The sequence below is a fragment of the Girardinichthys multiradiatus genome, chromosome 6 (assembly GCF_021462225.1).
Source record: "Girardinichthys multiradiatus isolate DD_20200921_A chromosome 6, DD_fGirMul_XY1, whole genome shotgun sequence".
In the NCBI taxonomy this organism is placed as follows: Eukaryota; Metazoa; Chordata; class Actinopteri; order Cyprinodontiformes; family Goodeidae; genus Girardinichthys; species Girardinichthys multiradiatus.
This window is the reverse complement of record NC_061799.1, coordinates 35,048,878-35,072,894: the sequence shown is the minus strand read 5'-3', so window position 1 is coordinate 35,072,894 and position 24,017 is coordinate 35,048,878. Positions and strand designations below refer to the sequence as shown.

Here is a 24,017-nt window from a genome sequence, read left to right as displayed (position 1 = left end):
CCTCTACACATAATACATAGTGCCTTACATTAAGGGCAAAAATGTCATCTGACGTTTCGACAAATGTTAGTTGTAAGTATGTATATATGTATATGCATACTTACTTATATATACTTATATATACTTACTTACTAAAAATTATCGATGTTGTGTTGTGTATCATTCTACTGTAAACAAAGAATGAATTAGAAAATATCGACCTAATATACATCTTTACAACATAATCAGGCACTCAAGTGACCAAAGACAGACAACAAACCAGAAAATAAAGAGAGTGCCTTCTGGTCTCCACTGCTCGTTGCAGATTCTTGGAAAAGGAGGATGCAGCTGAGAGTAAGCAGATGGCTGCAGTTACATGGCACACATTTAAACTTTAACAATGGTCTCAAAATAGACCCTTTAAACAATAAACAATATTATCACATATTACAAACTCACACTAAAACAACACTCTTTAGCTAAAAAAACCTGATACAAGAATAAATTCAGATCAGAAAGGCCTGCTTTTTCAATGTTTTATATCATATGGTTACATTAAGCTTTTGCAGTCATTTAATTGTCATAACCAAAACAAATTATTATTTTCCAATGCATTCTGGATTTTTATGGGAATGTGTAAAATATATTTAGCATGTTCTTGTCGGCAGAGATACGTTTAGCATTGTGGAGTTAATCCACATTTACCTATTAGCGCTGCATCTCAGGGTAGTACTGCATCTGCAACATGTTTGACAAGAGGGCCCTGCAGAAAACAGTGATGGGACCCAGAGGAGTCATTGGAAGGTGCCTACCCTTTGTTTAGGGCCTGTTTCACAGCTGTAACAGGAACAGGTCTCACAGTGTTGTCAGAGAGTCCTTTCACCGTCTACACAAACCCCTTGAACTGCTGCCCTTAGGTGCCACAGCAATAGAATCAGAACTACCACAATGCTAGAAAACTTTCTACCTCAAGCTGTACAAATCCTGAACTTCAGTCAGGACTGCTGTACTTATTTTACATGATCAATGTGTTTTGTGTTTTCTATTATCTATTTAGAAGATTTGTAACACTAATCTGTTATTCAGAACGCAATGAAGTGACAATAAATGAATTTTCTTAGATCATACTGACTAATTAGCGTGCTTAAGTTGTTTGTGCCTGTAGGATAACTTTTTCCAATTCATCTTTGAACTAAAGCTGACTGATTCCACCGCTTGCTGAGATATTATCACACAAAATTACATCTGCCCAATAACCCCTGGCACACACCTGCAGGGGGCCTTCATGAGCCAAAATAATGACTTTTATGCAATAAACTGGCTTTTAAAAGGAAATACCTACACTCTTTCCTTAATAATGAGTAATATATTCTGTACTGAGCAGGGTAAATTCCCTTACTCCCCCAGAAGCCTGTGGTGGCTCAGGGTGGGCAGCGTGCTACATGAAAGACACGTATAGGAGAGAGATCCTAAAGCTAGCCTTGGCTGCACCGGGCTTTGTTCTCATCTTCAAAGGCTATGCTTCCTTTTTCACAGAATCAAAATCTACAAACAAATAAAGCTCAGATGTGTACAGTAAGGCCCAGAATTCCCTGGTAATTTACTTTCACAGTGGGGTATTGATAAAAACAGCCTTTTTGATAATTCATTGGGTGTTGATGGTGGTTCTGTGGGTTTTATTATGCAGCTTTGTTGTTGTTTCTTTCTTCTTCACTTTGCAATGCATCGTCTGTGTCATTATTGTGGAAGCCTACCTGACGGGTGCCCCTCTGCTCTGGGCGGGTTTAAGCAGCACAGTGACCGTGCTGTCCGTCTGGTTCAGAGAGGTGTCCTGGTCATAGGCTGGCATGGAGGGTGCTAAAGTCAGAAAAAAGCAAAAATGTTAACTGCAATGGTTTGATATGAAACAAGGCTTGGTTTAATTTCTTGTATAGAGGCACAACTCAGTACATTTTAATAATATTCAAAAGTTAATTTATTACAGCACGTAATTTGGTGAAAAAAGTGAAACTCGTGTGTAATATAAATTCATTCAACATGTTTTTTTTGCAATTTTGATGACTCACCCCCAACAAATACCCAAAATTCAGTTTCTGAAAACAAAAACTGTTTTGTTTTTTTAATTCAGAAATTAAAGGCTTCTGAAAAGAAAGTCCATGTACTGTACAGATAATGCAGCCAATGCAAGGTCAAGGCTTCTACTATATGTATTACTGCATCAATATGGTTCACCTACATTGTTGGATCCTGTCATCTACCTCTTACACGATTGTTTCTTCATGAGGTTCAGGTCAGACGAGTTTGATGACCAGTTAAGCATAGGGATCCTCAAAATCATTAAAGCAGATGTTTATGTGACTTTTAGCAGTTTGGGGTCCTCAAATGGTCTCTAATTGTGAAAACACCGAGACTCCATCAAGCAAAATTTACTTTCTCCTGAATAATCGACTTGAGTCCTTTTCTCTTCAGCCCAGGTAAGGTGCTTCTTGCATTTTCTCTGGTTCGGAGGTGGCTTAAGGACCATAACAGTTGTAGGCATGTAATTGATACATTTGTGTGTGGCAGATCCAGCCAAACACCTTGTGAATAGCTTCACAATCCTTTAAAGTTGTGATTATCCCTGATGCTTGTGCTCCCTTTCTACCACGTTTTCCTTCCACTTAACTTTCCATTTACATATTTGAGTATAGCGCTTGTGATGTATCAATGGCTGTCTGCTCGACCACTGTCATGCCACTGGTGCGCCTTAGTGATATCTTATCCAAACCATAACATTTCTACATTAAAAACCCTTTTTTGCTGGTTTATCAGAGAAACTGAATTTTGGGTTTTTATTGTCTGTAAACAACAATCATCTAAATAAATGCTTGAAATGTTACTATGTGTACTGAATTGATATTTTAAATGGGTTTCCTCTGTGAAATAAATCACTGAAGTAAATTAACTTTGATAACATGTAATTTGTAAAACAAATAAAAATACTAAGTCTCTAATCAGTTAGTAAGTTCTGCAGAACAACTGCTGCTGCTTTGTGTAAAAGTGGTTGGACAGGATTTACATTTCATTTATTCATCTTCTATACCGGTTATTCCATAGTGGGTCACGGGGGAGCTGGTCTCCAGCAGTCTACGGGTGATAGGCATGGAGACACCCTGGGCAGGTCGCCATCCATCGCAGGGCAACACAGAGACATACAGGACAAACAACCATGCACACACTCATTGACACCTACGGGCAATTTAGAGAGACCAATTTACCTAACAGTCATATTTTTGGACTGTGAGAGGAAGCCGGAGTACCTGTTGAGAACCCATGCATGCACGGGGAGAACATGTAAACTCCATTCAGAAAAACCCCCAGCAGGGAGTCGAACCCAGGACCTTTTTGCTGCAAGGCTTGTTACTAGTGGCTTGTTACCAACTGCGCCACTGTGCAACCCAGTTAGTAATCAGTTAGTAAGTTCTGCAGAACAACTGCTGCTGCTTTGTGTAAAAAGGGTTGAACAGGATTTACATTTTTTCCTATCAAATTTTGGCTGTAAAAGAAACAAAATATGCCTTTGCACATTTTGGAACTCCATCAGCAGTTAGTGTTCCACAGCATATTCTGCATCATCAACACAAGGACTGGCCTTGCTGTTGACCCCGCTGACCTGAAATCTTGGTGGTGAACTGGGTTATGACAGGGGGACCGTAGCCCTTGGCTGTGCTAGCGCGCAGGGTGAAGGAGTACGTGGAGCCCGGGTAGAGGCCCATGAACATGTGGGTGGTCTCGTTGCCCAGCTTCACAGCCTTTCCGCTCTGGTTGGAGAGGTCCAGCTCAGGGTCAAAGGAGCTCACCGCCTTATAGGAGATCTACCATAAAAAAAAGAATATTCTTGTAGTTGCCCTGGAAACTCAGATTTTGCTTTAATTTTGCAAGAGAGGATTTAAATTCATAAAAAATAAAAAAATCCCATGTTTAAACAGAATTCAGAATATAAGACTATTGTTATCACACATATTCAGTCTTTTGGCGTTTTCTGTTTTGTTTGAGGTTTAAATATAAGCCAACTTTAAAGACCATATGCTGAGCTTTTTCAATTACAAGACCCTGAGTTAATATCCTGGTTAGAATAACCAAAGAGCTACAATCACTTCAACATCATAAAAATATGAAAAGCAAACTAAGTCTTTTTTATAAAAATTCTTTGAAGTCATTACATTTTTGTCACATGAATTCAACAAGTCAGACTGCACTGCATAGCCTGTAGAAAATCATGCATGTATGATTATGTATGACAAAAAAATGCAGAAATGGCCTGTGGAGATGGTGACTGTAAAAGCGGTGGCATGTTTTCAAGGCAAAGATGAAGCCCCGCTGGTGATTTCAAATAGAGACGAAATACTCTAATGTATTTCTCCTCCATTAATAAACACGGGGCGCTCTGGAGGGAAGCATTAAGGTGAGTGTTTTTGTTAATATCCATTTTGAATAATGCTAAAGTCCTACTTTAAGAAAATGCCTTTGCACGTAAAAGGAAAACCTCCATTATAATTCCAATTAAGGGACACAAAAGGAATCTGGAGTGCTGCATAATTTGTGTCCATCAAGTTTTGAAATGCTTCAAGGCTTTCTCATTTAGTCTTTGTCTGTGAAGTGAGTCTGTGATGCCAAAAACCAATATCATAACACTGCAGGCTAAGGGGTTGGAAATGACTTGTCGACACCGGGCACGTGGGCAGGTTTTTACAATCCTAATGGATCTGACAGGGAAAAAAAGAAAAAAATTATTTGAGCAAATTAATTTGGGGCTAATTTGACCTGATACATCACACCGTTTCATTAAGCTGCATTCCATTTCTCCAACCTGAGGGAGGTAAATGTCAAAATCAATGGCTTTCATAACACATAAATGATTTTGCCATCCCAAAGTTATTTAGTGGGTAGTTTGAAAAAAACCAACAAGAAAATCTATCCAAACTGAAGGAAGAAGACAAAATATGAAAACAGATTGTCTTTGTTAAGTGTGAAGTAGGACAGAGAACAACTACAAGTTTGTATACAATGTAAGGGTGTAATGATAGAGGATAGATTGCTGTTTTCATGCTCGTCTTAATAACAGTCTCACAATGGTCCTAATTCCAAAACAGTTTTGCAAAACCTCCCTTTGTGCTTACACAAACAGAGTAATGTTTCATAATTTAGACCATGTTTTATTGCAGTTACCAATTTTTAATTACTGTGTAATTATTATAAAATATAAACGTATAATAAGTTTTAAAAAACTTATGGTTTCCATCATGGTGTTCCTACAGTTTGAAGTCCATTTAAACACATTGCTACCCCCCTTCCTCTGCCTGTTGCTGAACACTGCCAATCAGCTGGCAAAACATAACAGAACAACAATCTTAAACATACACTCAAACCACAAGACAAAGGTTCAGGTCAGTGATGTGACACTTTCTATCATTGGGGTCGGTGTCCTCCAACCTTTACAGGTGAATGGCAAAAAGCCCAAATCACCAAATTCAATCATTAGCAGGACTTCGTAGAACTTAATTGCAGGCTGAGGGAGTAATTGATTGATTCAGGTATATTGAACATGGATACATGTGAAAGTTGCATGACATCAGTAGCTGAGGACCGAAATTTAAGATCCCTAGTTTAGACCAGAGCATAGGCTGCTAGACTGATGCAGTCAAAGTCAAGATATGAATCCAATTGAGAATCTGAAGCAAGACTTCAAAATTGTTGTTCTCTCTCCATCAAATCTGACTGTTATGAGTTATTTTGCAAAGCAGACTGGGAAAAAAAAAAAATCTCTCTGGATTGTGCAAACCTGATAGAGACATACTGCAAAAGACTTGGAGATGTAACTGCAGCAAAAGTTAAAACCTCAAGGTATTGGCCCAGAGGGGCTCAAAAAATGTATAACACATTTTTCAGATTTTTATATGCATCTTCATGCATCATTTACCTGCCATTTCAGTTTTACAGCAAATAAATAATATTGATTGCACTTTGCTTATTTGTTATTGAAACTTTCTTCACATAGTAGTTATGCTTGGAGCTAATAGTCTTTTTTCGAATATATTAAATTAAAGCAAGATACTTAAACTACTGTAAGTAACTCCTGGCTTATATCAGCAGGACACATAAAGCCTTCTCTACATCATCCAGATTATACAGCAATACCTGGAGCAAGCTGCTGGCTTCATCTTTCACCCTCTTTAAAACAAGATGATGTGAATATTAGCAATAAATTTTTTTCTAAAATAAATAAAAAAGATGATTTCAGTGTATTAAAATCTACAAATGCCATGATGTCAGTGACTTATGGCTTTTTCTATATTTTATTATGCTGTTAAGGCTTTTAAGACAGAGATTTAATTGCAGCACCATATGGATATTATTATAGCCTTGGGTAGGTGTTTTATAATGTGAAGCACATTTGCCCCGAGATACATATGAGCAAACCTGACAGATCACCAGTGCAGACCATCTGACAGGCTCTGAATGCTTTTACCTGCACTCTTAATTTTTCACAAAGACAAACAACTGAAACATGTTTCTCTAAAAGCAATTACGCACGCAAACATGGCATTCTTTGTTTTCCTGCACTCTGCCGACACACCCTCCCTGCTATATAACTACGAAGAAGACACAACACTGCACTGCACACTTGAATAAACAGAGGCTTTCAGAGAATATTTTATATCTGAGTGACCTGATGCCGAACCTGTCAGGAAAGTGGTATTTGGAGCAGTGCAGTTTACATTTCTTTCACTATTTAATCCACCATGCTTGTAAGAGGAGCAGAGCTGTCAGAAGAGAGCAAACGGTGACAAGAGGAAAGATCAGCTGAAGAAAATCAATCTGTAGTAATGGCTGGTGGATTACTTCCACCTTAAGCTAGTTAAGGTCAGTGTGTACATTTAATACACCGTTTTAATACACACATTTCTATTGAGATTCCATTATCGATGAGCAAAGAAGCTCCTGGACAGAGTGGGCTGTAATGAACTGTGCCATGTTTAAGGTGTATTTTCAAAACTGTATATTTTTTTTAGGTCAGATTGGTTCTGCAGGACAGAAGGTTGCAGGATTTTACTCAGATCCAGACTGAAGCAGTTCCTTAAATACAGTGCCATGAAAAAGTATTTGCACTCTTACAGGTTTCTTCTGTTTCTTGCTTTTTTGTCTCCCATGTCTCAGTTTACCAAATAAATTGTAATATCAGCCAAAGCTAACCTGAGTAAATACAAAGAGCAGTTTTCAAATGAGGATTTAATTTATTAAGGTTAAAAAGTTATTCAACCCATCCTGGCCTGATGTGAAACCATATTTGCCCCACTTGTTTTGTATTCTGTGGTTTGGTTGTTATGTACTTTGGGTCATACTCACCGTTTATGGGCATGACAAAACTGCAAAACTTTGTACGTGCGGAAGAGCGAAATAACCAACGGCCAAAATAAGTTGCATGGTAAACAAATGGAATTAAATTTGAAAAAACAAATAAAAAAAAAACAAATCAAAATAAGAAATATTTCAATAATTTTGTATCAAATCAATTACTGGAAATACAGGAGTGAGGATAAACTAAGCACCACTGACAGTTTGGCATAAATCAGTTAATAAATATCTAGATTTCTTACTAAAACACACCTACCAAAATATCAATTTATTCTTAGTAAGCCAGCAATCAACTTGTTAAGCTACAGCCAGAACATTTTAATCCAAATATAAATTTAAGAATTTTCCAGAAATATTTTTCCTTAACTGTTTCCCACTTAATTAAGTCAGCAGTGCTCATGTAGTTTCATTGGTGCTTTCATACCTCATACTGTGTGATGATTCCATAAGTCTGTGCTGGTTCTCTCCACTTTAAGATGATCTTCTCCTCATAGGGACTCCCCTGAATGGAGTCCAGAGGAACAGCTCCTGGCACTGTGGGGGGAAAAACACAACTTTCAACAAAACTGATGGTAAAAGGTAGATTTTCCATGTACAGAAATGATTGCATTGGGTCAAATTTAAAACTCATGTCCTTGTATTTTATGTAAATGATAAATGGACTGACTTAATATAGCTTTGCCAGTCATACTGGCAAATTCAACCAGTCGGACTCACAAACTCACATCCATACACTGATACGTTGATCAAATGTACTTGGGGTTGAGAGCATTGCCTCGGGGCATATGTGGCATTGGAAGCTGGAATTGAACCCATAACCTTTGGAATGCAAGACAGCTACTGTTCCTACTGATGTTGTCAATGTGTCCATAAAGATTCATCTTTAGCCGCCTCATTCTTCTTTGTTGTTGACATTATTGGAAGTAGACACCCACCACAGAAACAGCCAGAAGCCGGAATGCGCCAATTTCCCGTGGATTAGCTCTCATCACTTTTCCTCTATTCATTTAATGCATTAAAATTAAGAACTCCCACCATTTTTGGTCCAAAAACACATCAGTCAACAGCATCTACTTTGATTAACCTTTTTTGAGTTAAAACATATCCAACTAAAATAAAGGAAAAATGCCTAATGCATAAAAGTGGATTATCTTGTAATTTCTTCAATTTCTCCTGGATTTAAAACGACTCTCAAAGACCCTACAGAAAAGTTTTTTTTCTGTTACAGTACAGTACACTTTTATTTCTACAGTCTGTAAAAATTGGAAATGGCAGTTCCTTCTTGAGAGAAAATGTAAAACTGGTAGTCGTTAGGAAAAGTCTAATCCGTGCATTTCTCATTTCAAGTTAATGTTACATAAAAATTCATATTAACAGACGTTTCAAAACCAAAATAAGTAATGAAAGGTACACCTGTATGCCAGAGGAAAGAGTGAGAATTTTAAACATGTGAAAAGCTATTATCCTGGAAGTGGGACAGAGTGATGTGGTTGGCATTTTTTATTTTATTATTTTTTTTGTATTTATCCAGGATGTATTTGGAGAACTCAACAACTACTGCACCCTGTCTTAACATTCTTTCCCACGGGGTCCTAAACAGACAGACACCCAAAGCAGTCAGATAGCAAGAAACAGTTGCCACTTTTAAGTTTCCAAGCAGAGATATGTGAGCCAGACATGACTCTCTTTTCGTCATCTGAGCTTGTTTGTTAGCTATCATGCGGCCAGGGTTCCTCGAGACTTCAGTGGAGTTCATTTCCTGTCTGCTGAGGCAACACAGAACCTCTTTCATCTTTGAAGGAGGTGCAGCAACAACACAACATGCAAGAGTCAAGCTCTTCTGAAAAAAAAAAAAAAAATCATGTTCAAATCATCTCAGCACCCCAAACTGTCTAGATTGTTATTACAATTATTATTCATGCTAGTTGTAGGAATGTGTAGACATAATGTTTAATGAAATTAGCAAATAATCCAGAAGAATTGTTTGTGTAAGTCTTGTAAAAGTTCATTCATTTGAATGACTTGTAACTAGCAACAATATCAAACAATTAAACTCCACATTGCTCCATTGGAAATTCTGGGAATCATGATTTTAATCTTGAGGATTTTAGGTTTTAGAGAGAAATTGCAGTATCTGCGTTCACAACAGCTTCTGGTTTCTGATGTATTTGTCAACAAATAAACCATACCATTTATATCCTTGGCATTTATAACTGCACAATAGACAATGTTGCATTAATGCAGCAGCCTGGAAAGGACAAACCAAACTATTTCTCTTTTTAGAACATTTTTCCGTTTACAATGGTAGATTTGGGTATTGGACTGAATTTCATTATCTCTAAGAAAATCGACCTTTAAAGCTAACAGCCCCCTCACACTATTTCATATTGTCTATGTGTTTCTATGGCATATGATTAATACAATATTGCAAAAAAATTGCCCTGATCTTTACCTGATATTGTAATGTGATATCCAGCAGAACCAAGTATGCCATATATTTTAAAACGTTTGAAAAAACTCTGCTATTATGAGCACCCCCATACATGTGCCTCTGTTATGAAATTTAGATAATTGCTGCTCAAATGTTGCAGCAGTTATATCCTCGCTATGCCACATGCTAGAATTAGCTGACTAAACAGCAGAGCTGGACCTATGTTTGTAGTAATTCAGCTAATAAGACTGCATAGTGAGCACTAAACCTTCACCCTAATATGCACAATATATTTAGCAGGGGAGCATCATGAATGGTGCACATACTTCATATACATGATAGAATTTGATGTAAAACAATGCATTTCATTTTCTTTCAGTTGTGTATACATATAAGAAGTGTTTTAGAAATAAAAACATGCTTGGTAGGATATGAAACAGTGTGAAAGCACCTACAATATAAATGGGAAGCTTATGGTTTTTTGAATTTGCATGTTTAGTTTTCTCTGTGAGATGCAACTTTCACCACATTTACTACTCCACACAGATTGGCCCATGCACCTCACTGAGTGTGTGCATGGGCCAAAAAAGACAAACACTGTTTTTACTGGATGAATCTTGATGAACTTCCTTACTAATTTCCATGCATGGACTACACCCACATTATTGGACATTACAGATATAGCTGGCTTCTGTAAATTATGTTTTCCAGAAAGCAGGGGAGTACTTAACTCTCAGTGGTGGTGTAAGGTTTGTGAAGGCTTTCAGTGAAATCCATCTCTTTTAAAACCAGAAACGTGACAAGTCAGTTAAACACGTGAAGACATTTGCTTATTGTTATTGTTAACTGGACTTCTTTAGCAGTAGGTTTTGAGCAGAATATTTTACATTTTTCCCTCTCAGGATGCATGCGGAGTTAGCTAGCCTGTAGTTGGCTGCTTTACAGACATCCCCCTGTGGATGTCTGTAACCTGGCCATCTAACTCTAGTTATAATTCAATTAATTCAAAAATAAGAGAAAACGGGGTTACCGTCCAAAATAATCCTTGGAGAAAAAAAAGTGATAAGTGGCATCTCTAATTTCCACTCAACAATTGTGTGTGTTTTCAGCAACATTCTGTACATATTTCCAAACACCCAAATGAGTCTTTCCTGATCAATCGATGCTCTAAAAGTTAAATAAAACACTACCACTGCAGCATTTTTTTCTGGCATCTCAAATATAGGAAAGGTATGACGGAAAACCTCAACTGTTTTGAAACTGTAGCTTTTTTCAGTCTTGGTTTGCCTTGATGATGGTAACTGGTCCATGCCTACTTGACATCAAGAGGCACATTTTTCCATACCTTTTATGTTAAACTGGGAGAACTCTCATAATTTAGCAAAATCCATTCATAATTCAGGGTTCCTAATCAGTTTTTAAAAAGTATGGATTGTGGAGTTTAATTTAATTATTATTCATGTCTGCATAATGATGAAAATACAAAAGGAGCATGAGAAACATTTAGGGCTGAAACAATAAATCTGAATATTCGTGATTAATCGATTAGTGAAATAATCGTCAACTAATTTAATAATCCATTAAGTTAAGTGGGGTATACAGACTTAAAACATGCCATTTGCTGAAAGAACAACCCACTCAGAGCAGTAATTAAGCCACACTGTACAAAAAATATATACTTTTTGCATTTAAAATGCAAAACCTTCTTTGTCTGTAAATATGTTCTTTCCAGAACTCCTCCAGGGGCATAGCTTTAGCGTCACCTGGTTCAAATTCTGTAAAAAGTCTCATATTAACCACATATAGCTATCTGAATATTAATTGATTAATCAAAAAGAACAGATTAATCGATTAGAAAAATTATTTGTTGCAGCCCTAGAATCATTTTTATTTCAAAAAATAAATAGCCCAACAGGGAAGATTACTATTCAGACTTTCATATTTTAAAATACTACTACTACGATATGTGTAGCAATAGTAGTAGTAGTGTCCTCTTATATGTAGATGTTGCACTTGGTTGGGTTTCACATACCATCTTCATCAGTCTGAACCTCCAGTTCAGTGCTTTCCTTCACCCCCTCTGGATTGTGTAGCACCAGCTTGACACTAAGGTTGGTGAAGGGCGACAGGTTGTGGATGGTGTGCTGAGGGTCACGACTCTGGGCTTCGTAACACACCTCCTCCCTGGTCTCCTCCTTACCAGCCACTCTCGAGCGGTACTGGACGGTCAAGTTGTAGCTGTGGCAGCGGGTCACGTTGTAACCCAGCGGTTCCCAGCGTATAGTCACCTGTCTGGACTGGATGTCCACAACTTCCAGGCGCCGTGGGCCATGCATGGGTTCTGGGGAAAGGGAGAAAGTTAGAAGTGTGAGCATGCATGAAGATTGTTACTTAGGAAATAAAAGACAGAGCTGCGTACATCTCAGACATAAGGCATGAAAAAGATGTTAACCAAGAAAAGAGCTTTTTTTTCTTATTAAAAATACTATATTTCTTCAGTTTGTGATTCAAATACCCCTGCAAAATTATTAACTTTCAAAGCCATAGTCACTGCAATCCAGAAAAGGCTGCACATTGCCAAATCCCGTCACCATTTCTAACTTGGTCTCACAGAGTCTCCACACACCAAAACACCATGGGTCTGTTGGTGGAAACCCCAGCAGGAAGTGTATCATCCTTTCAGAGCGTGATGGTTGCCTGCCCCTTCTGCCTTTTCTATTCTATTTTCCATCTGGCCCAGTGGCGGTCAGCTATTAGCACCACACTGATACAGACTCAGCCAGCTTGTCAGTCGAGGCAGGAGACAACACCTGCTGCCATCCTATCACTTCTAATCACATACGCTCCATGTCTTGACTTTTTCCATTTTCTCTTCATTCCTTCTCCACCATCTCTCTTTTCTATCCACTGCCATTCTTTTCCCCCAACCTGCCCATATCTCCATTTAGTTATCTTCTAATTCTGCAAACCCCCCCCTTCCACTCTTCTATCCTACAGGAGGGAGACCAGCCCAAGCACAAGGTAATGGGATCAATTTCCATTCCAGGTTAAATTTGCAGTCCATTTCTCTGGAACTTAACACTTTACCACCTATTAGGAAGAGCCAGGGCTCAATTTCCCTGTCCCCCAGGAGACACAGTCCAGCGATTCAGAGGCACCTACAGCAGCCATGTTTAACATTCTGGAGGTGTTTTGAGAAGCGGGGAGAGGTTAGACTGGATTCAATCTCCAGCATGCTGCTCTTTTTTTTTAACACAGGCTTCATAAGCAAGCAATCATCTGCAAACAAGACATACAGCTTCATCTTTTTCTGCAAAAGGATTCATTTTCTGAAAGCACCTATATCTACTGAAAACCCAGTTAAGAAGAAGTCCTGTCAAACTAAACCTTTCAACTGCGAGTGCAAGTGAGAAAGTCGAGAGCTCCTCATTGAAGATTAAAGATTGAACACTTGTAGATTTCATAAGGAGAGGACGTGATATCTCCTGTGCTTTTATTGAGAGGATGTAATAGCATTAGAGGAAAAGGAAAGGCTGTTAAAGACAGATCGGGAAAGAGATCTGAACATGCAGCATTATAGAGATGAAGCATACGACGGTGGGATAGATGAAAAGCACCCTAAGTAAACCCACAGGAACTGTTCGTATAGGTCAGCAAAAAGTGCAACCACTACCATGGATTTTGTACTTTATATTTTTATTTATGAAGAGAATGTGTTGACATCAGGTTCCAATTAATAAATAAATGGTTAAATTTTAACTACTACTTGAAAACTTTGGCACATCACAATCACAATCTTTGGAGCATTTGATTGAGATTTCATGTAATAGACCAACACAAACCAGTGCATACCTGTAAAGTCACATGAAAATAAAAAACATGGCACGTATAGGTTTTCAGCCCTTTTTAATCTGATACCTTGAAATAAAGTACAGTGCAACCAGCTGCCTCCAGCAATTTCATCACAGTATAAATCCAGCTGTTCTGTAAAGGCTTCAAAAGCTGATCAAACACCATCATGAAGACCAAGGAACACAGCAAACAGTTTAGAGATAAACCTGTGGAGAAGTTTACAGCAGACTTAGCTTAAAAACAATTTGTAAGGCTGCATGATTCAAGAAAATTATTTGATTGTGATACTACAGTATAGCTAAAAATTCCAATAACAACATACATTATGATTAATCGTAATTCTTTTGGTGACACTCTTCTGGCACTTTAAGCACGTCAGCCATTACAAAAATACAACTGATTCAATTCAATTCAATTCAAAAATACTTTATTAATCCCAAAGGGAAATTAAATGTTGTTATAGCTCATATTATGAAGGTTTCCTCAAAGAGCCGTTGTAGATGCTGATGGCTGTGGGGAGAAAGGATCTCCTGTAGTGCTCCGTCTTACAGCAGATCTGAAGAAGCCTCTGACTGAAGACACTCTGTTGTTGTAGGACAGTCTCATGAAGAGGAAGCTCAGGGTTCTCCATAATGTTCTTCATTTTATGAAGAATCCGTCTTTCCACAATGATCTCCAGAGGTTCCAAAGGAGTCCCCAGAACAGAACCAGCCTTTTTTATCAGCTTGTTGAGCTTTTTTAAGTCCCTGGCTCTGATGCTACTTCCCCAGCAGATGATGGTAGAAGAGATCACACTTTCCACAACAGACTTATAGAAGATATGCAGCATCTTGCTGCAAACACCAAAGGACCTAAGCTTCCTCAAGAAGTACAGTCTGCTCTGTGCCTTCTTGTAGATGGCTTCACAGTTGCATCTCCACTCTAGTCTGTTGTCCAGGTGAACACCGAGGTATTTATACTCCTGCACCACCTCCACTTCTTCTCCCATGATAGAAATAGTTTTTGACTTATTCCTGTTTCTCTTAAAATCTACAATCATCTCCTTTGTTTTAGTCACGTTCAAAATGAGATGATTGCTTCCACACCATGCCACAAAGCGGTTCACCACCTCCCTGTACTCAGCTTCTTGTCCATCTCTGATCCACCCCACGACTGCAGAATCATCCGAGTATTTCTGCAGATGACAGGAGTCTGTCTTGTACTGGAAGTCTGAGGTGTACAGAGTGAAAAGGAATGGTGAGAGTACAGTCCCCTGTGGTGGTCCTGTGCTGCTGACTACCTGGTTAGACTCACAACCCTTCAGTCTCACAAACTGTGGTCTGTTTGTCAGGTAGTCTTTGATCCAGGAGATTGTTGAGGCCTCCACCCGAGTCTTCTGGAGTTTCTGACAAAGCAAATCAGGTTGGATTGTATTAAATGCACTGGAGAAATCAAAGAACATGATCCTCACAGTGCTGCTGGCTTTGTCCAGATGACAGTGGGTTTGTTGAAGCAGGTGTATGATGGCATCTTCAACTCCAACTCCACAGCGATAAGCAAACTGAAGGGGGTCCTGATGGTTTACTGTTTGCTTACTCAGGTGGGCCAACAGGAGTCTCTCTAGGACCTTCATGATGTGAGATGTCAGGGCAACAGGTCTATAGTCATTGAGGACTGATGGGTGAGTTTTCTTTGGTACTGGAACAAGACAGGAGGTCTTCCACAACACTGGAACCTTCTTCTGGGCCAGGCTAAGGTTGAAGAGGTGCTGCAGAATCCCACAGAGCTGCTCTGCACAGGCCTTCAGGACTCTAGGGCTGACATGATCTGGACCTGCAGCCTTATTCCTATTCAGTCTCTCCAGTTGTCTCTTCACCTGACTTCTTGAGACACACAGGTGGAAGGGGGAAGCAAAGGAAGCATCAGCATCTTCTGATATGGTTGAAGGCAAACATGTAGAAGCAGAAGGGTCTAGGGCTGAGGTGGAAGATAAAAAAATGTGAGGTGTTACTGGACAGCTGTGGGTCCTGTGGGTCAAAGGAAGGTGGAATGTCTGTTTGGCTGTGAGCAGGAGAGGAGGATGCGAAGCTTGTTTCTGAACTGAACCTATTGAAGAATAGGTTCAGTTCATTGGCTCTGTCCAGACCTCCATCGGTCTGATCATCCTTCTGCTTGAAGCCTGTGATCTTCTTCATCCCTGTCCACACATCTCTGATATTGTTTTGCTGGAGCTTGCTCTTGAGCTTCTTCGTGTACACCTCCTTGCTGTCTCTTATATTGACTTTAAGTTGCTTCTGTAAACTCCTCAATAATTATCTGTCTCCCTCTCTGAAGGCTCTTTTTTTCTTGTTAAGCAGGTCCTTCAGGTCACTGGTGATCCAAGGTTTGTTATTGGGGAAGCATCTCACGGTTCTGGATGAGGATGATGTTATCCACACAGAAGTTTATATATTTGGTTACACACTCAGTCATGGCATTGATGTCCTCTCCATGTGGCTTGAAATAGAAAAAAACAAACATTGCATCTAAGTAGTCCTTTGCAATTGCAATACTGCACGATGACCATTGTGATTTGATTCATTGTGCAGCTATACTTTAAAGCTACCAAGACATGGCCATCTGACTAAACTGAGAATTAATCAGATAGGCACCCAAGAGGCCCATGGTAACTGTGGAGGAGCTGCAGAAATCCACAACACAGTTGGGAGAATTTGGAAGAAGGGCAAGAAGAAATCCAATGTTAAAAAAAAGCTATAGGTAAGTAGTCCTATTAGCAGTTTGCAGTCAGTCATGTATGGTAAAACCCTGACAAACATCTGGTAAGTGAACTGGCATGATAAGACCAAAATTAAACTTTTTTGGAATAAATTCAAAGTGCTAGGGGTAGATATCCAGTGATACAAGGTGGTGACAGCACCATGCTTTAGGGATGCATTTCTTCAGCAACGACAGGAAAGCTGGCCAAAGTTAAGGGAAGACGGGTGGAGTCAAAAACAGGGCAATCATGGAATAAAACCAGTTGAAGATTGTAGCCCTAAATTCAAGAGAGAACCTGTAGAAAAAATTAAAAACTGATGCTCAGAGACACTCTCCATCCAATCTGACAGAGCTAGAGCTATTTTCCAAAGAGGGACTGGCAAAAGATTCAGTCTTTAGGTGTACAAAGCTGGCCAGTCACACAAATTGTAAACTGTGCCAATGAATGTAATCATTCCTATTTAATCATAATGCAATATGAAGAGATTTTGCCATAAAACTGGCAAAAACTGGCAACAAGCAAACAGGCCTCTTCGAGTTGATTTACAATGCTGTGTAACGCCATCCAGAAAAGTCTAAACCTCTTTATTTGTGGAACTATCTGTTGGCTGCACCCAGTAGGCAAGGGTTACACTAAAAGCACAGATAATTGCAGGCTGGCCAAGCTGAGAAATCAAATTAAAGCAGAGGCTCTCAAAGTGAGAAACGCGCCAAAGTGTGAACCTCAAGCAGACGCGCACAAGCGGCTGATGGGGTGAGCCCAATCCTGGAGTGTTCAGGAAGAATGTCACACTTCCATCACTGTGGAACATCCATAGATTTCGTCCACTGAACTCCAATTTTGGCCCATGGAGAGATGCCAGAATGGAAAGCGCTTTTGCAAAATATAACCAAGTAGGGAACTAGTGCTTGTCAAACAAAGAAGAAGAAGAAAGACATTATATAAATTTGAATTTGTATTAGTTTCTGGAACATTAGGCAATTTCTTCTCATCCCTGGATGCACAAGTAAAGCAATCTAGGTACTTAATGTAAAACTGCCCATTCCTCAAGCTGCTCTTATGATTATTCTACAGTCTCTGTCTCCAGCTTAGTGGAGAAAAGGCTAATTGTTAGTTGCCCTTGTGGTTCCCTGTAGTGCAAATGCCAGATGTCTGAGGGAGGCAGTAAATCTGCGCCGGGTGCCCAAACACAACGTGCAACACATGACTCAGAATGACATCATTTGTTTGCATGAACAACAAGGTGCCTCGACTGCTTCAGAACCCAGTCATGGCTAAATTTGAAAAAGTAGAAAAAAGAGAAAAACAACCCCCCTCTGCATGCCCTCCTTAATCTGAAATGAATGTGTCACTCTAAAGTGGCTCGTATCCTTTTTTAAATCCCTTTTGTGCAAAAATGCAGCTATTTTCTAATAGGCCTATAACCCCATGAATGACAACTGATGAGATGAGCCTATTACCCCAGACCACTGTGACTCTTAGTTTAGTTTTATTAACCGAGCAGTAAGAGGCTTTAGCAGTGGAAATCACAAGTGGAAATCACAACAGAGAATAACAGAGCCATCAGTGAAAAACCCATACACTTTTTTTTTAACCAATTCTCTCAAGATATCACACACTAAAGGCAACATTGGGGGGAAAGTACTGAAAATATGACTTTAATATCTCTCCAGTATGGCAGATATTTCCAGTGGAATAGACTTATAATAATAGCTATGAAAGCATCCCTTGGAGCAGGAAATTATTGGGGTCTATCCTACGCCAGGGCACACACAAAACGAGGTTCGGCGAGAGCCAGATTGGTATTCCAAGTGGCGGTCAAATTACCACCTGGCCCACACTTGTGGATGTAATTGAATAATTTGAAAATGACATTTATAGATAACTATTAGGGATTTTTTTTCTTTTGTCATTACACTGTGACATTTAAAGAAAGTTTTTAGAAATCATCTGCAAGTTATTGTCTGCTGCTAATTTGATTGTTCCCCTGCTTACATGCTTGCACCAGTAGCATAGATGATGTGGTTTCATAAAACAAAAACAACCAATACCGCATGTTGCCACTGCTTGTCCTAGTAGGGGCTTCAAATGGGGCACTTAGCCCCTGGGTAGAGCAAGACATTAGTCCTGGATGAAAGGAAACAAATTGGGCATGTCTGGAGCGCAGCCACTTTACTGCCAGACAAGTGTGTGTGTATAATGGGAGCAATGTGTGTTTTCCAGTGTGTTTACAACCTTACAGGAGTAAAAGAGTTTCCATATGTGTGCTTAGCAGCGCCTGTCTGGTTTTCTCAGCATCTTTCCAGCCATACGTTAGGAGGAGAGAATCACTTATCAGATCTTCCTCAGGGTTGGCTGCGTGTGAGTCGTTCGGAAAGCCAGGATCTTTATCAGATCTGCATCGATTGGAAGCAGAAAAGCCTGGCACTGGCATGGGCCTCTTTTTCCCAGCTCAGGAAACAGACAGGAGGTAGGGAAGACAAGACGACACTGATTAGAAACCCCAAGCAAGTCAATGCGGCTCCAGAGCCTAGTTGCCATCTCATCAAGATGAAACGGTGCTCAGGTTGAGGAAGAGAAGGAGAAAGTGCTTGTTATCTAGAGGAAAAAAGAAATGCTTTTACTTTCAGGGGATTGTTCTTAGATGGTCAGATTGCTTACCCAGGGATGTCAGGTGGGGTTTTTCCTCTTACACACTGTTATTTAAGATATACCAGAAACAATAAAGATGATGGTGAAGAAAACATTTTAGTTTGAAAAATGTTTTCATGTTAAGTGTTCCATTGTAAGCAGTGCTGTTATTGCCTTCACTTACTTCTCTCTTTGCTTTGTGTTTCTGTTTGAGCTGGGCAGGTTTGGCAGGCGAGCACATTTGTTTGCCTCTTTCTATAACATCTAAAGTGATGGTGCTGCAGACCACTGAGGTAATGACATGGGTTTCACACTTAGGAAATCATTTTCATATCCCAGAAAAGCAGGCAATAATGATAGCTCTTGATAACCGACAATCAAAGCTCCATCACCCTCCTAGAGTGCTTGTCTGTGCAATCCTCTACAGAAAGAAAAAGAAGAGGGACAGGACTAACGCAGAAGTGGACAGCTGTGTGTGTAGTGTGCGTTGAGGGGGGTTAGAAAGGAGAAATGGAGAAAGTCACTTGTTTCATTTGTCATGGAGTAATTTTGGCGCAAATTTTAAGTGATCATTTGAAAAGTGAAAAAAATGTGAATGCAACACTAAGTTACTTAAAATGAGAATGTGCATTACTGTCGATGATAGAAGTATAGGCTATATAGCTTTTAGTTCATAGAATAAGTTTTGCGTTCCTAAAATATTTCTTAATCCCTATGTTGCATATTAGGAAATGTATGGTTTTAATTGTTTATTTCAGACAATTCTATGTTTTGCAGTACACAAAAGTAACAGTATTTTCATAATAATGTTTTGCATGTATTTATGTATGAACTTTTTGCTGCATTTCTAAACCAGGACACAAGGGCAGAAGAGATACTGTATGTCATTGGGACATTCCTGGTTAAATAAAATAAGTAGTCAGTGGTGACGATAAATTATTTACCAGTTTTTTTACGCTGTTCTTTGGTAATCATCTTTATAATCTGTGCAAAGAAAGATCACATGAGGTGTTCCTTAAGGCTCAATTCTTAGGCTACATAATTTAATATCTATATACTCCATAGATCACAAGAGCATTAAAACATCTCCCACTGTGCTAATGACACACGACTTCATATTTTTGTACATCAATGTGGGTAAGTAAATATTTCCTGCAGTTTCAGGCAGAAAATTCTAGTTATTTTGGCCCCAAAAATACAAGGTTAGAGCTCAGCACTCTGCTAGACGCAATGAGGTCAGAAACCACAAAGCATGTAAGATATCTAGGTGTTGCTACGGTATCAAACCTAAATTTAAACATCCTCATAAGGTCTAATATTTAATTAGTCTGCTACCATCCTGCTAAAATATGCACTTGAAACTCAAGAGACACATTTTAACTTTGTAATAAGATGTTTTCAAACTGCTAGGAACTGATTACCCAATACAAAACCTTTCTATATCCACAAATATTTTCTAAAAGGCAATGAATGAGCGACGAATCAAAGTTAAGACGAAGAATAATAAAATTTTAGCTGCCGTCAGATGAGGTCTTGGAGTTAAACAATGTGTACATCATAAAAGGTAACCCTGTAAAGCCAATGTATAGGACCTCGTGTGTTCCAACATTTACCTCTTCATCTGGTATAAAGCCAAACACAAATGCCTACGCTTGTGTCACACATACACCTGGGAGGCGTGGATAATCACAAGGATTTATTGAATGGTGAAGGTTGCCTCAGTCTATCAAGTCCTTCCTTTATAGGCCTCATGATGAATGAGACTGCCGTGATGGGTGAGGAAAAGGGGCAGAAGGGCCAACGAAGCCCTGGATCAAATTGAAACCCAGAATGAGCACTGGCACTGGACCTGGCTCACCTGCCACTGTGTCTGATGAACCCCCTGAAGCTGTAGGGGCTGGAGATGAATGGGTGAATGTCTTCCTTCTTACAGTACTGAATAGAAATGGAGGGTTAAAGTGTGAGAGAGAAAGCAAGCCATGCTCTGTCAGCTAAGGTGATGCATGAAGACCGCCAAGTCATTCAAAATCACTGCTTGCCCAGGAACATTTATGTTACCAATGCAAATACAACTAGTTTGACATTTTTCCTACATTATTTTTTGCTAGATTTATCATATCAGAAGGCCATAAAAAGCCAGAATAGGACAGAGATGCTATTTGCTTTGTTATTTTTGCCAGTAAGATTTAGTAATACAATTGTTTTGGACATATTTCCTAAGTGTATGAATCAACAGGCAGTGTATACATGCCTTCATATTGCCCATTTGGCATGCAAGATTAACCAGAAAGGCATTACATGTTATAAGCTGAATTATCAACAAGTCATATCAAAACAGAATGCAAATATTCTAGCATAAGCATATCAATTTAACAAGCTTCCTCACATGAAACCATCATCAGCAGGAGCAAGATGCGTGTTTATTAAAGACTAATACAATACGTTTCAAGGGGAATAATTCTTCAGAAATAGTGCAAATCTATGTGCATTTTAGGCAATGGATCAAAACATTACAGCAGTTTTTTTTAACCAAGGCAAACCCTGTGTTGCAGCAAAATATTAACGTGGTCCTGCAGAAACTACAGATTAAAATGGTGTGACACAATAATTATACTAATGTAGACCATGTAATACAATATAATAATGTTTTCACTTCAAAGTTACTGAGCTTCCAACCATATGCACCAATCAGGAATAACATGATAACTATAACTATAAAATGAATAACACTGATCATCTCTTGATTATTTCAGCTGCCAATAGGCAGCAAGTGAACATTTTGTCTTCAGAGTTGATGTGTAAGAAGAAGCAGGAAAAATGATGTAAGGATTTGAGCAATGATTGACCAGTGACCTGGTCTAATGAATTTTCCTCTTCATCACCTGGATGGCGAGGTACATGCGCATTGCTTTCATAATGAGCATGTGATGACAGGATGCAAGACGGGAAAAAGCAAAGCCAGAAGAGGTAGTGAATGCTTTGGACAATGTTCTGCTGAGAATCCCTCTTCCTCTTTTACTATGACATGTACCACCTACGTAAACACTATTTTAGACTATGTACACCCTTTTAAATAAAAAGGCCCTCCCTAATGGCCACAAAACAAAAACAAAAGGTTTGGGAATGGTTTAAGTAACATAACGAAAGAGAAATCACTGTGTCATCCGTCCACCAACATATCCACCGCTGTAAGACCATTTGGAACTCAACTGTCCAGAGCCTCAATCGCACTGCAGATCAAAACAAGTGTTTTGCTGACCGCAAACGCAAACCTGCACCGGAGTATCGCCCTGGACAAAAGGTTTGGTTGTCGGCACGTGATGTGCCCCTTAAATCCATGTCTAGGAAGCTTTCGCCTCGTTTCATTGGTCCCTATGAGATTGAGACGGTAATTAGTCTCAATCTGCTGTTCGTCTTCGCCTTCCTGCAAGTCTTCGTATCCATCCCACATTCCATGTTTCCCAGATAAAGCCAGTGGTCTCAAGTGACTCTACCTTCGTTTGAATTCGCATCAAGCTGGCAGCTTCCTATCCTCTTCGTCTCCTGAGCCAAGCCACAAGCGTACCCTGTCCACCCTCCAACGTAAGCCACCGCACATCGAACTTGTTTCCTGTAACCTGAGCTCCACAGAACAGCACCAAGTGAACTCTCTACGGATATACCTGCTTAAGACCTGGATCCTGAATCTTATTCCCCCTGGCGACCTGACCACCATAACTCAATCAGTATCAAGATAACTATTTGCTCTTAGTTTCGTTTTTTCCCTCCGTTACCCGTACTCATCCATTCTCTTCACTTCTTTCCTTACAGTGAGATATTTTGTCCATTCCGTTCCTGACTATATCTTCAATACACAATCTTTATTTTACTTCCTCCTCCTGAGTGTTCTCTGTATGTGGATCCGAGCTATTTTGAACATAATGACAACGACAAAGTTGAGGTAATGATTTGCCCTCCAGGACTTCCAAGATCTAAGTCCAATCAAGCATCTGTGAATGGACTGATTAAAACATCTTGGTGACAGATATCACATCACACCTCCAGGGATTTAAAAGAGTTGAAGGGTCAGGAATGTTTAGAAGAGGAACGAACACACTGTTAACTCACACATTTTAATTGATTATTGGGTTTGGTACCTGGTATCAGCAAATGACCTTTCCTTAATGACTCTGATTAGGTCAGAAGAATCCAGGTTGGGACATCCCTAGTCACAAATGTTTTCCTCTAATATGTTTTACAGTACAGAACAGTGAAAAAGTAGTAATAACTACAAAAATTATGCATAGTATTTATTGAGAGTATAATTCCAGTTTTCACAGCAACCTATTATAATAAAAGGCTTTGGTGTATTAAATGGTTAAAAAAATCAATAAAAAGGTTTTTTAATCACTGGCCAGTTATGAAGGTGCAAATAAACCTACCAGGTGTCTTTAAAGGTGAATTGAGAGCATTAATTTACTGACCGAATGAAAAGAATTGAACAACCCGTTAATAGGAAGAGTTGAGGAAGAGCAGGAGCTGGCTAAATCAATCGGCGATTTTGCTTCCACCAATATGATGTGCAGGGACAGGTAGATTGAGCCTTGTTTCGTTTCACAGAATGTCATAAAACATGGCCACACACCCATCTCTACACTCAGAACTGGCTTTTTGTTTTGTGTTAAGCTTCCTGAGGGAAATGGGCTGTCGTTTTGAGCTTTCAACAGGAAGAACACAACTCCTCATTTACAGATGGTGACACAATCTCAACAGGAGCAGCAGGAGGTTACTGAGGTGATTCTTCAACTTCAGCACGTCGCAGATGGGTCATGCGACGTTATCATTTGTCAGCAAAAACCTCTGTGTGTCATACTCAACTCGGGGTGTTACCCACAGTGTAAATCAAAGCGAGACTCTTGACTTTGTGAAATGGTTGCCGCATTTTCCGAGCCTCCTATATATGAGATCCAAGATCGAACCATCTAGGTGGGGGGGACACAAGGAATAAATCCT

At 39.4% G+C, this 24,017-nt stretch overlaps 1 protein-coding gene across 8 annotated transcripts in view; it reads right to left on the bottom strand.

Annotated features, from left to right (window-relative positions):
- LOC124870310 (receptor-type tyrosine-protein phosphatase mu-like) overlaps nucleotides 1–24,017 on the bottom strand; it is a 247,633-nt gene that overhangs the window by 103,866 nt on the left and 119,750 nt on the right. For all 8 annotated transcript variants that reach the window (XM_047368913.1, XM_047368912.1, XM_047368914.1 and 5 more), the window contains exons 8-11: nucleotides 11,838–12,146; nucleotides 7,799–7,908; nucleotides 3,632–3,833; nucleotides 1,734–1,836 (exon numbers count right to left, since the gene is read on the bottom strand). In XM_047368913.1, coding sequence (XP_047224869.1) covers nucleotides 1,734–1,836; nucleotides 3,632–3,833; nucleotides 7,799–7,908; nucleotides 11,838–12,146 — 724 coding nt within the window. The remainder of the gene's footprint in view (nucleotides 1–1,733; nucleotides 1,837–3,631; nucleotides 3,834–7,798; nucleotides 7,909–11,837; nucleotides 12,147–24,017) is intronic.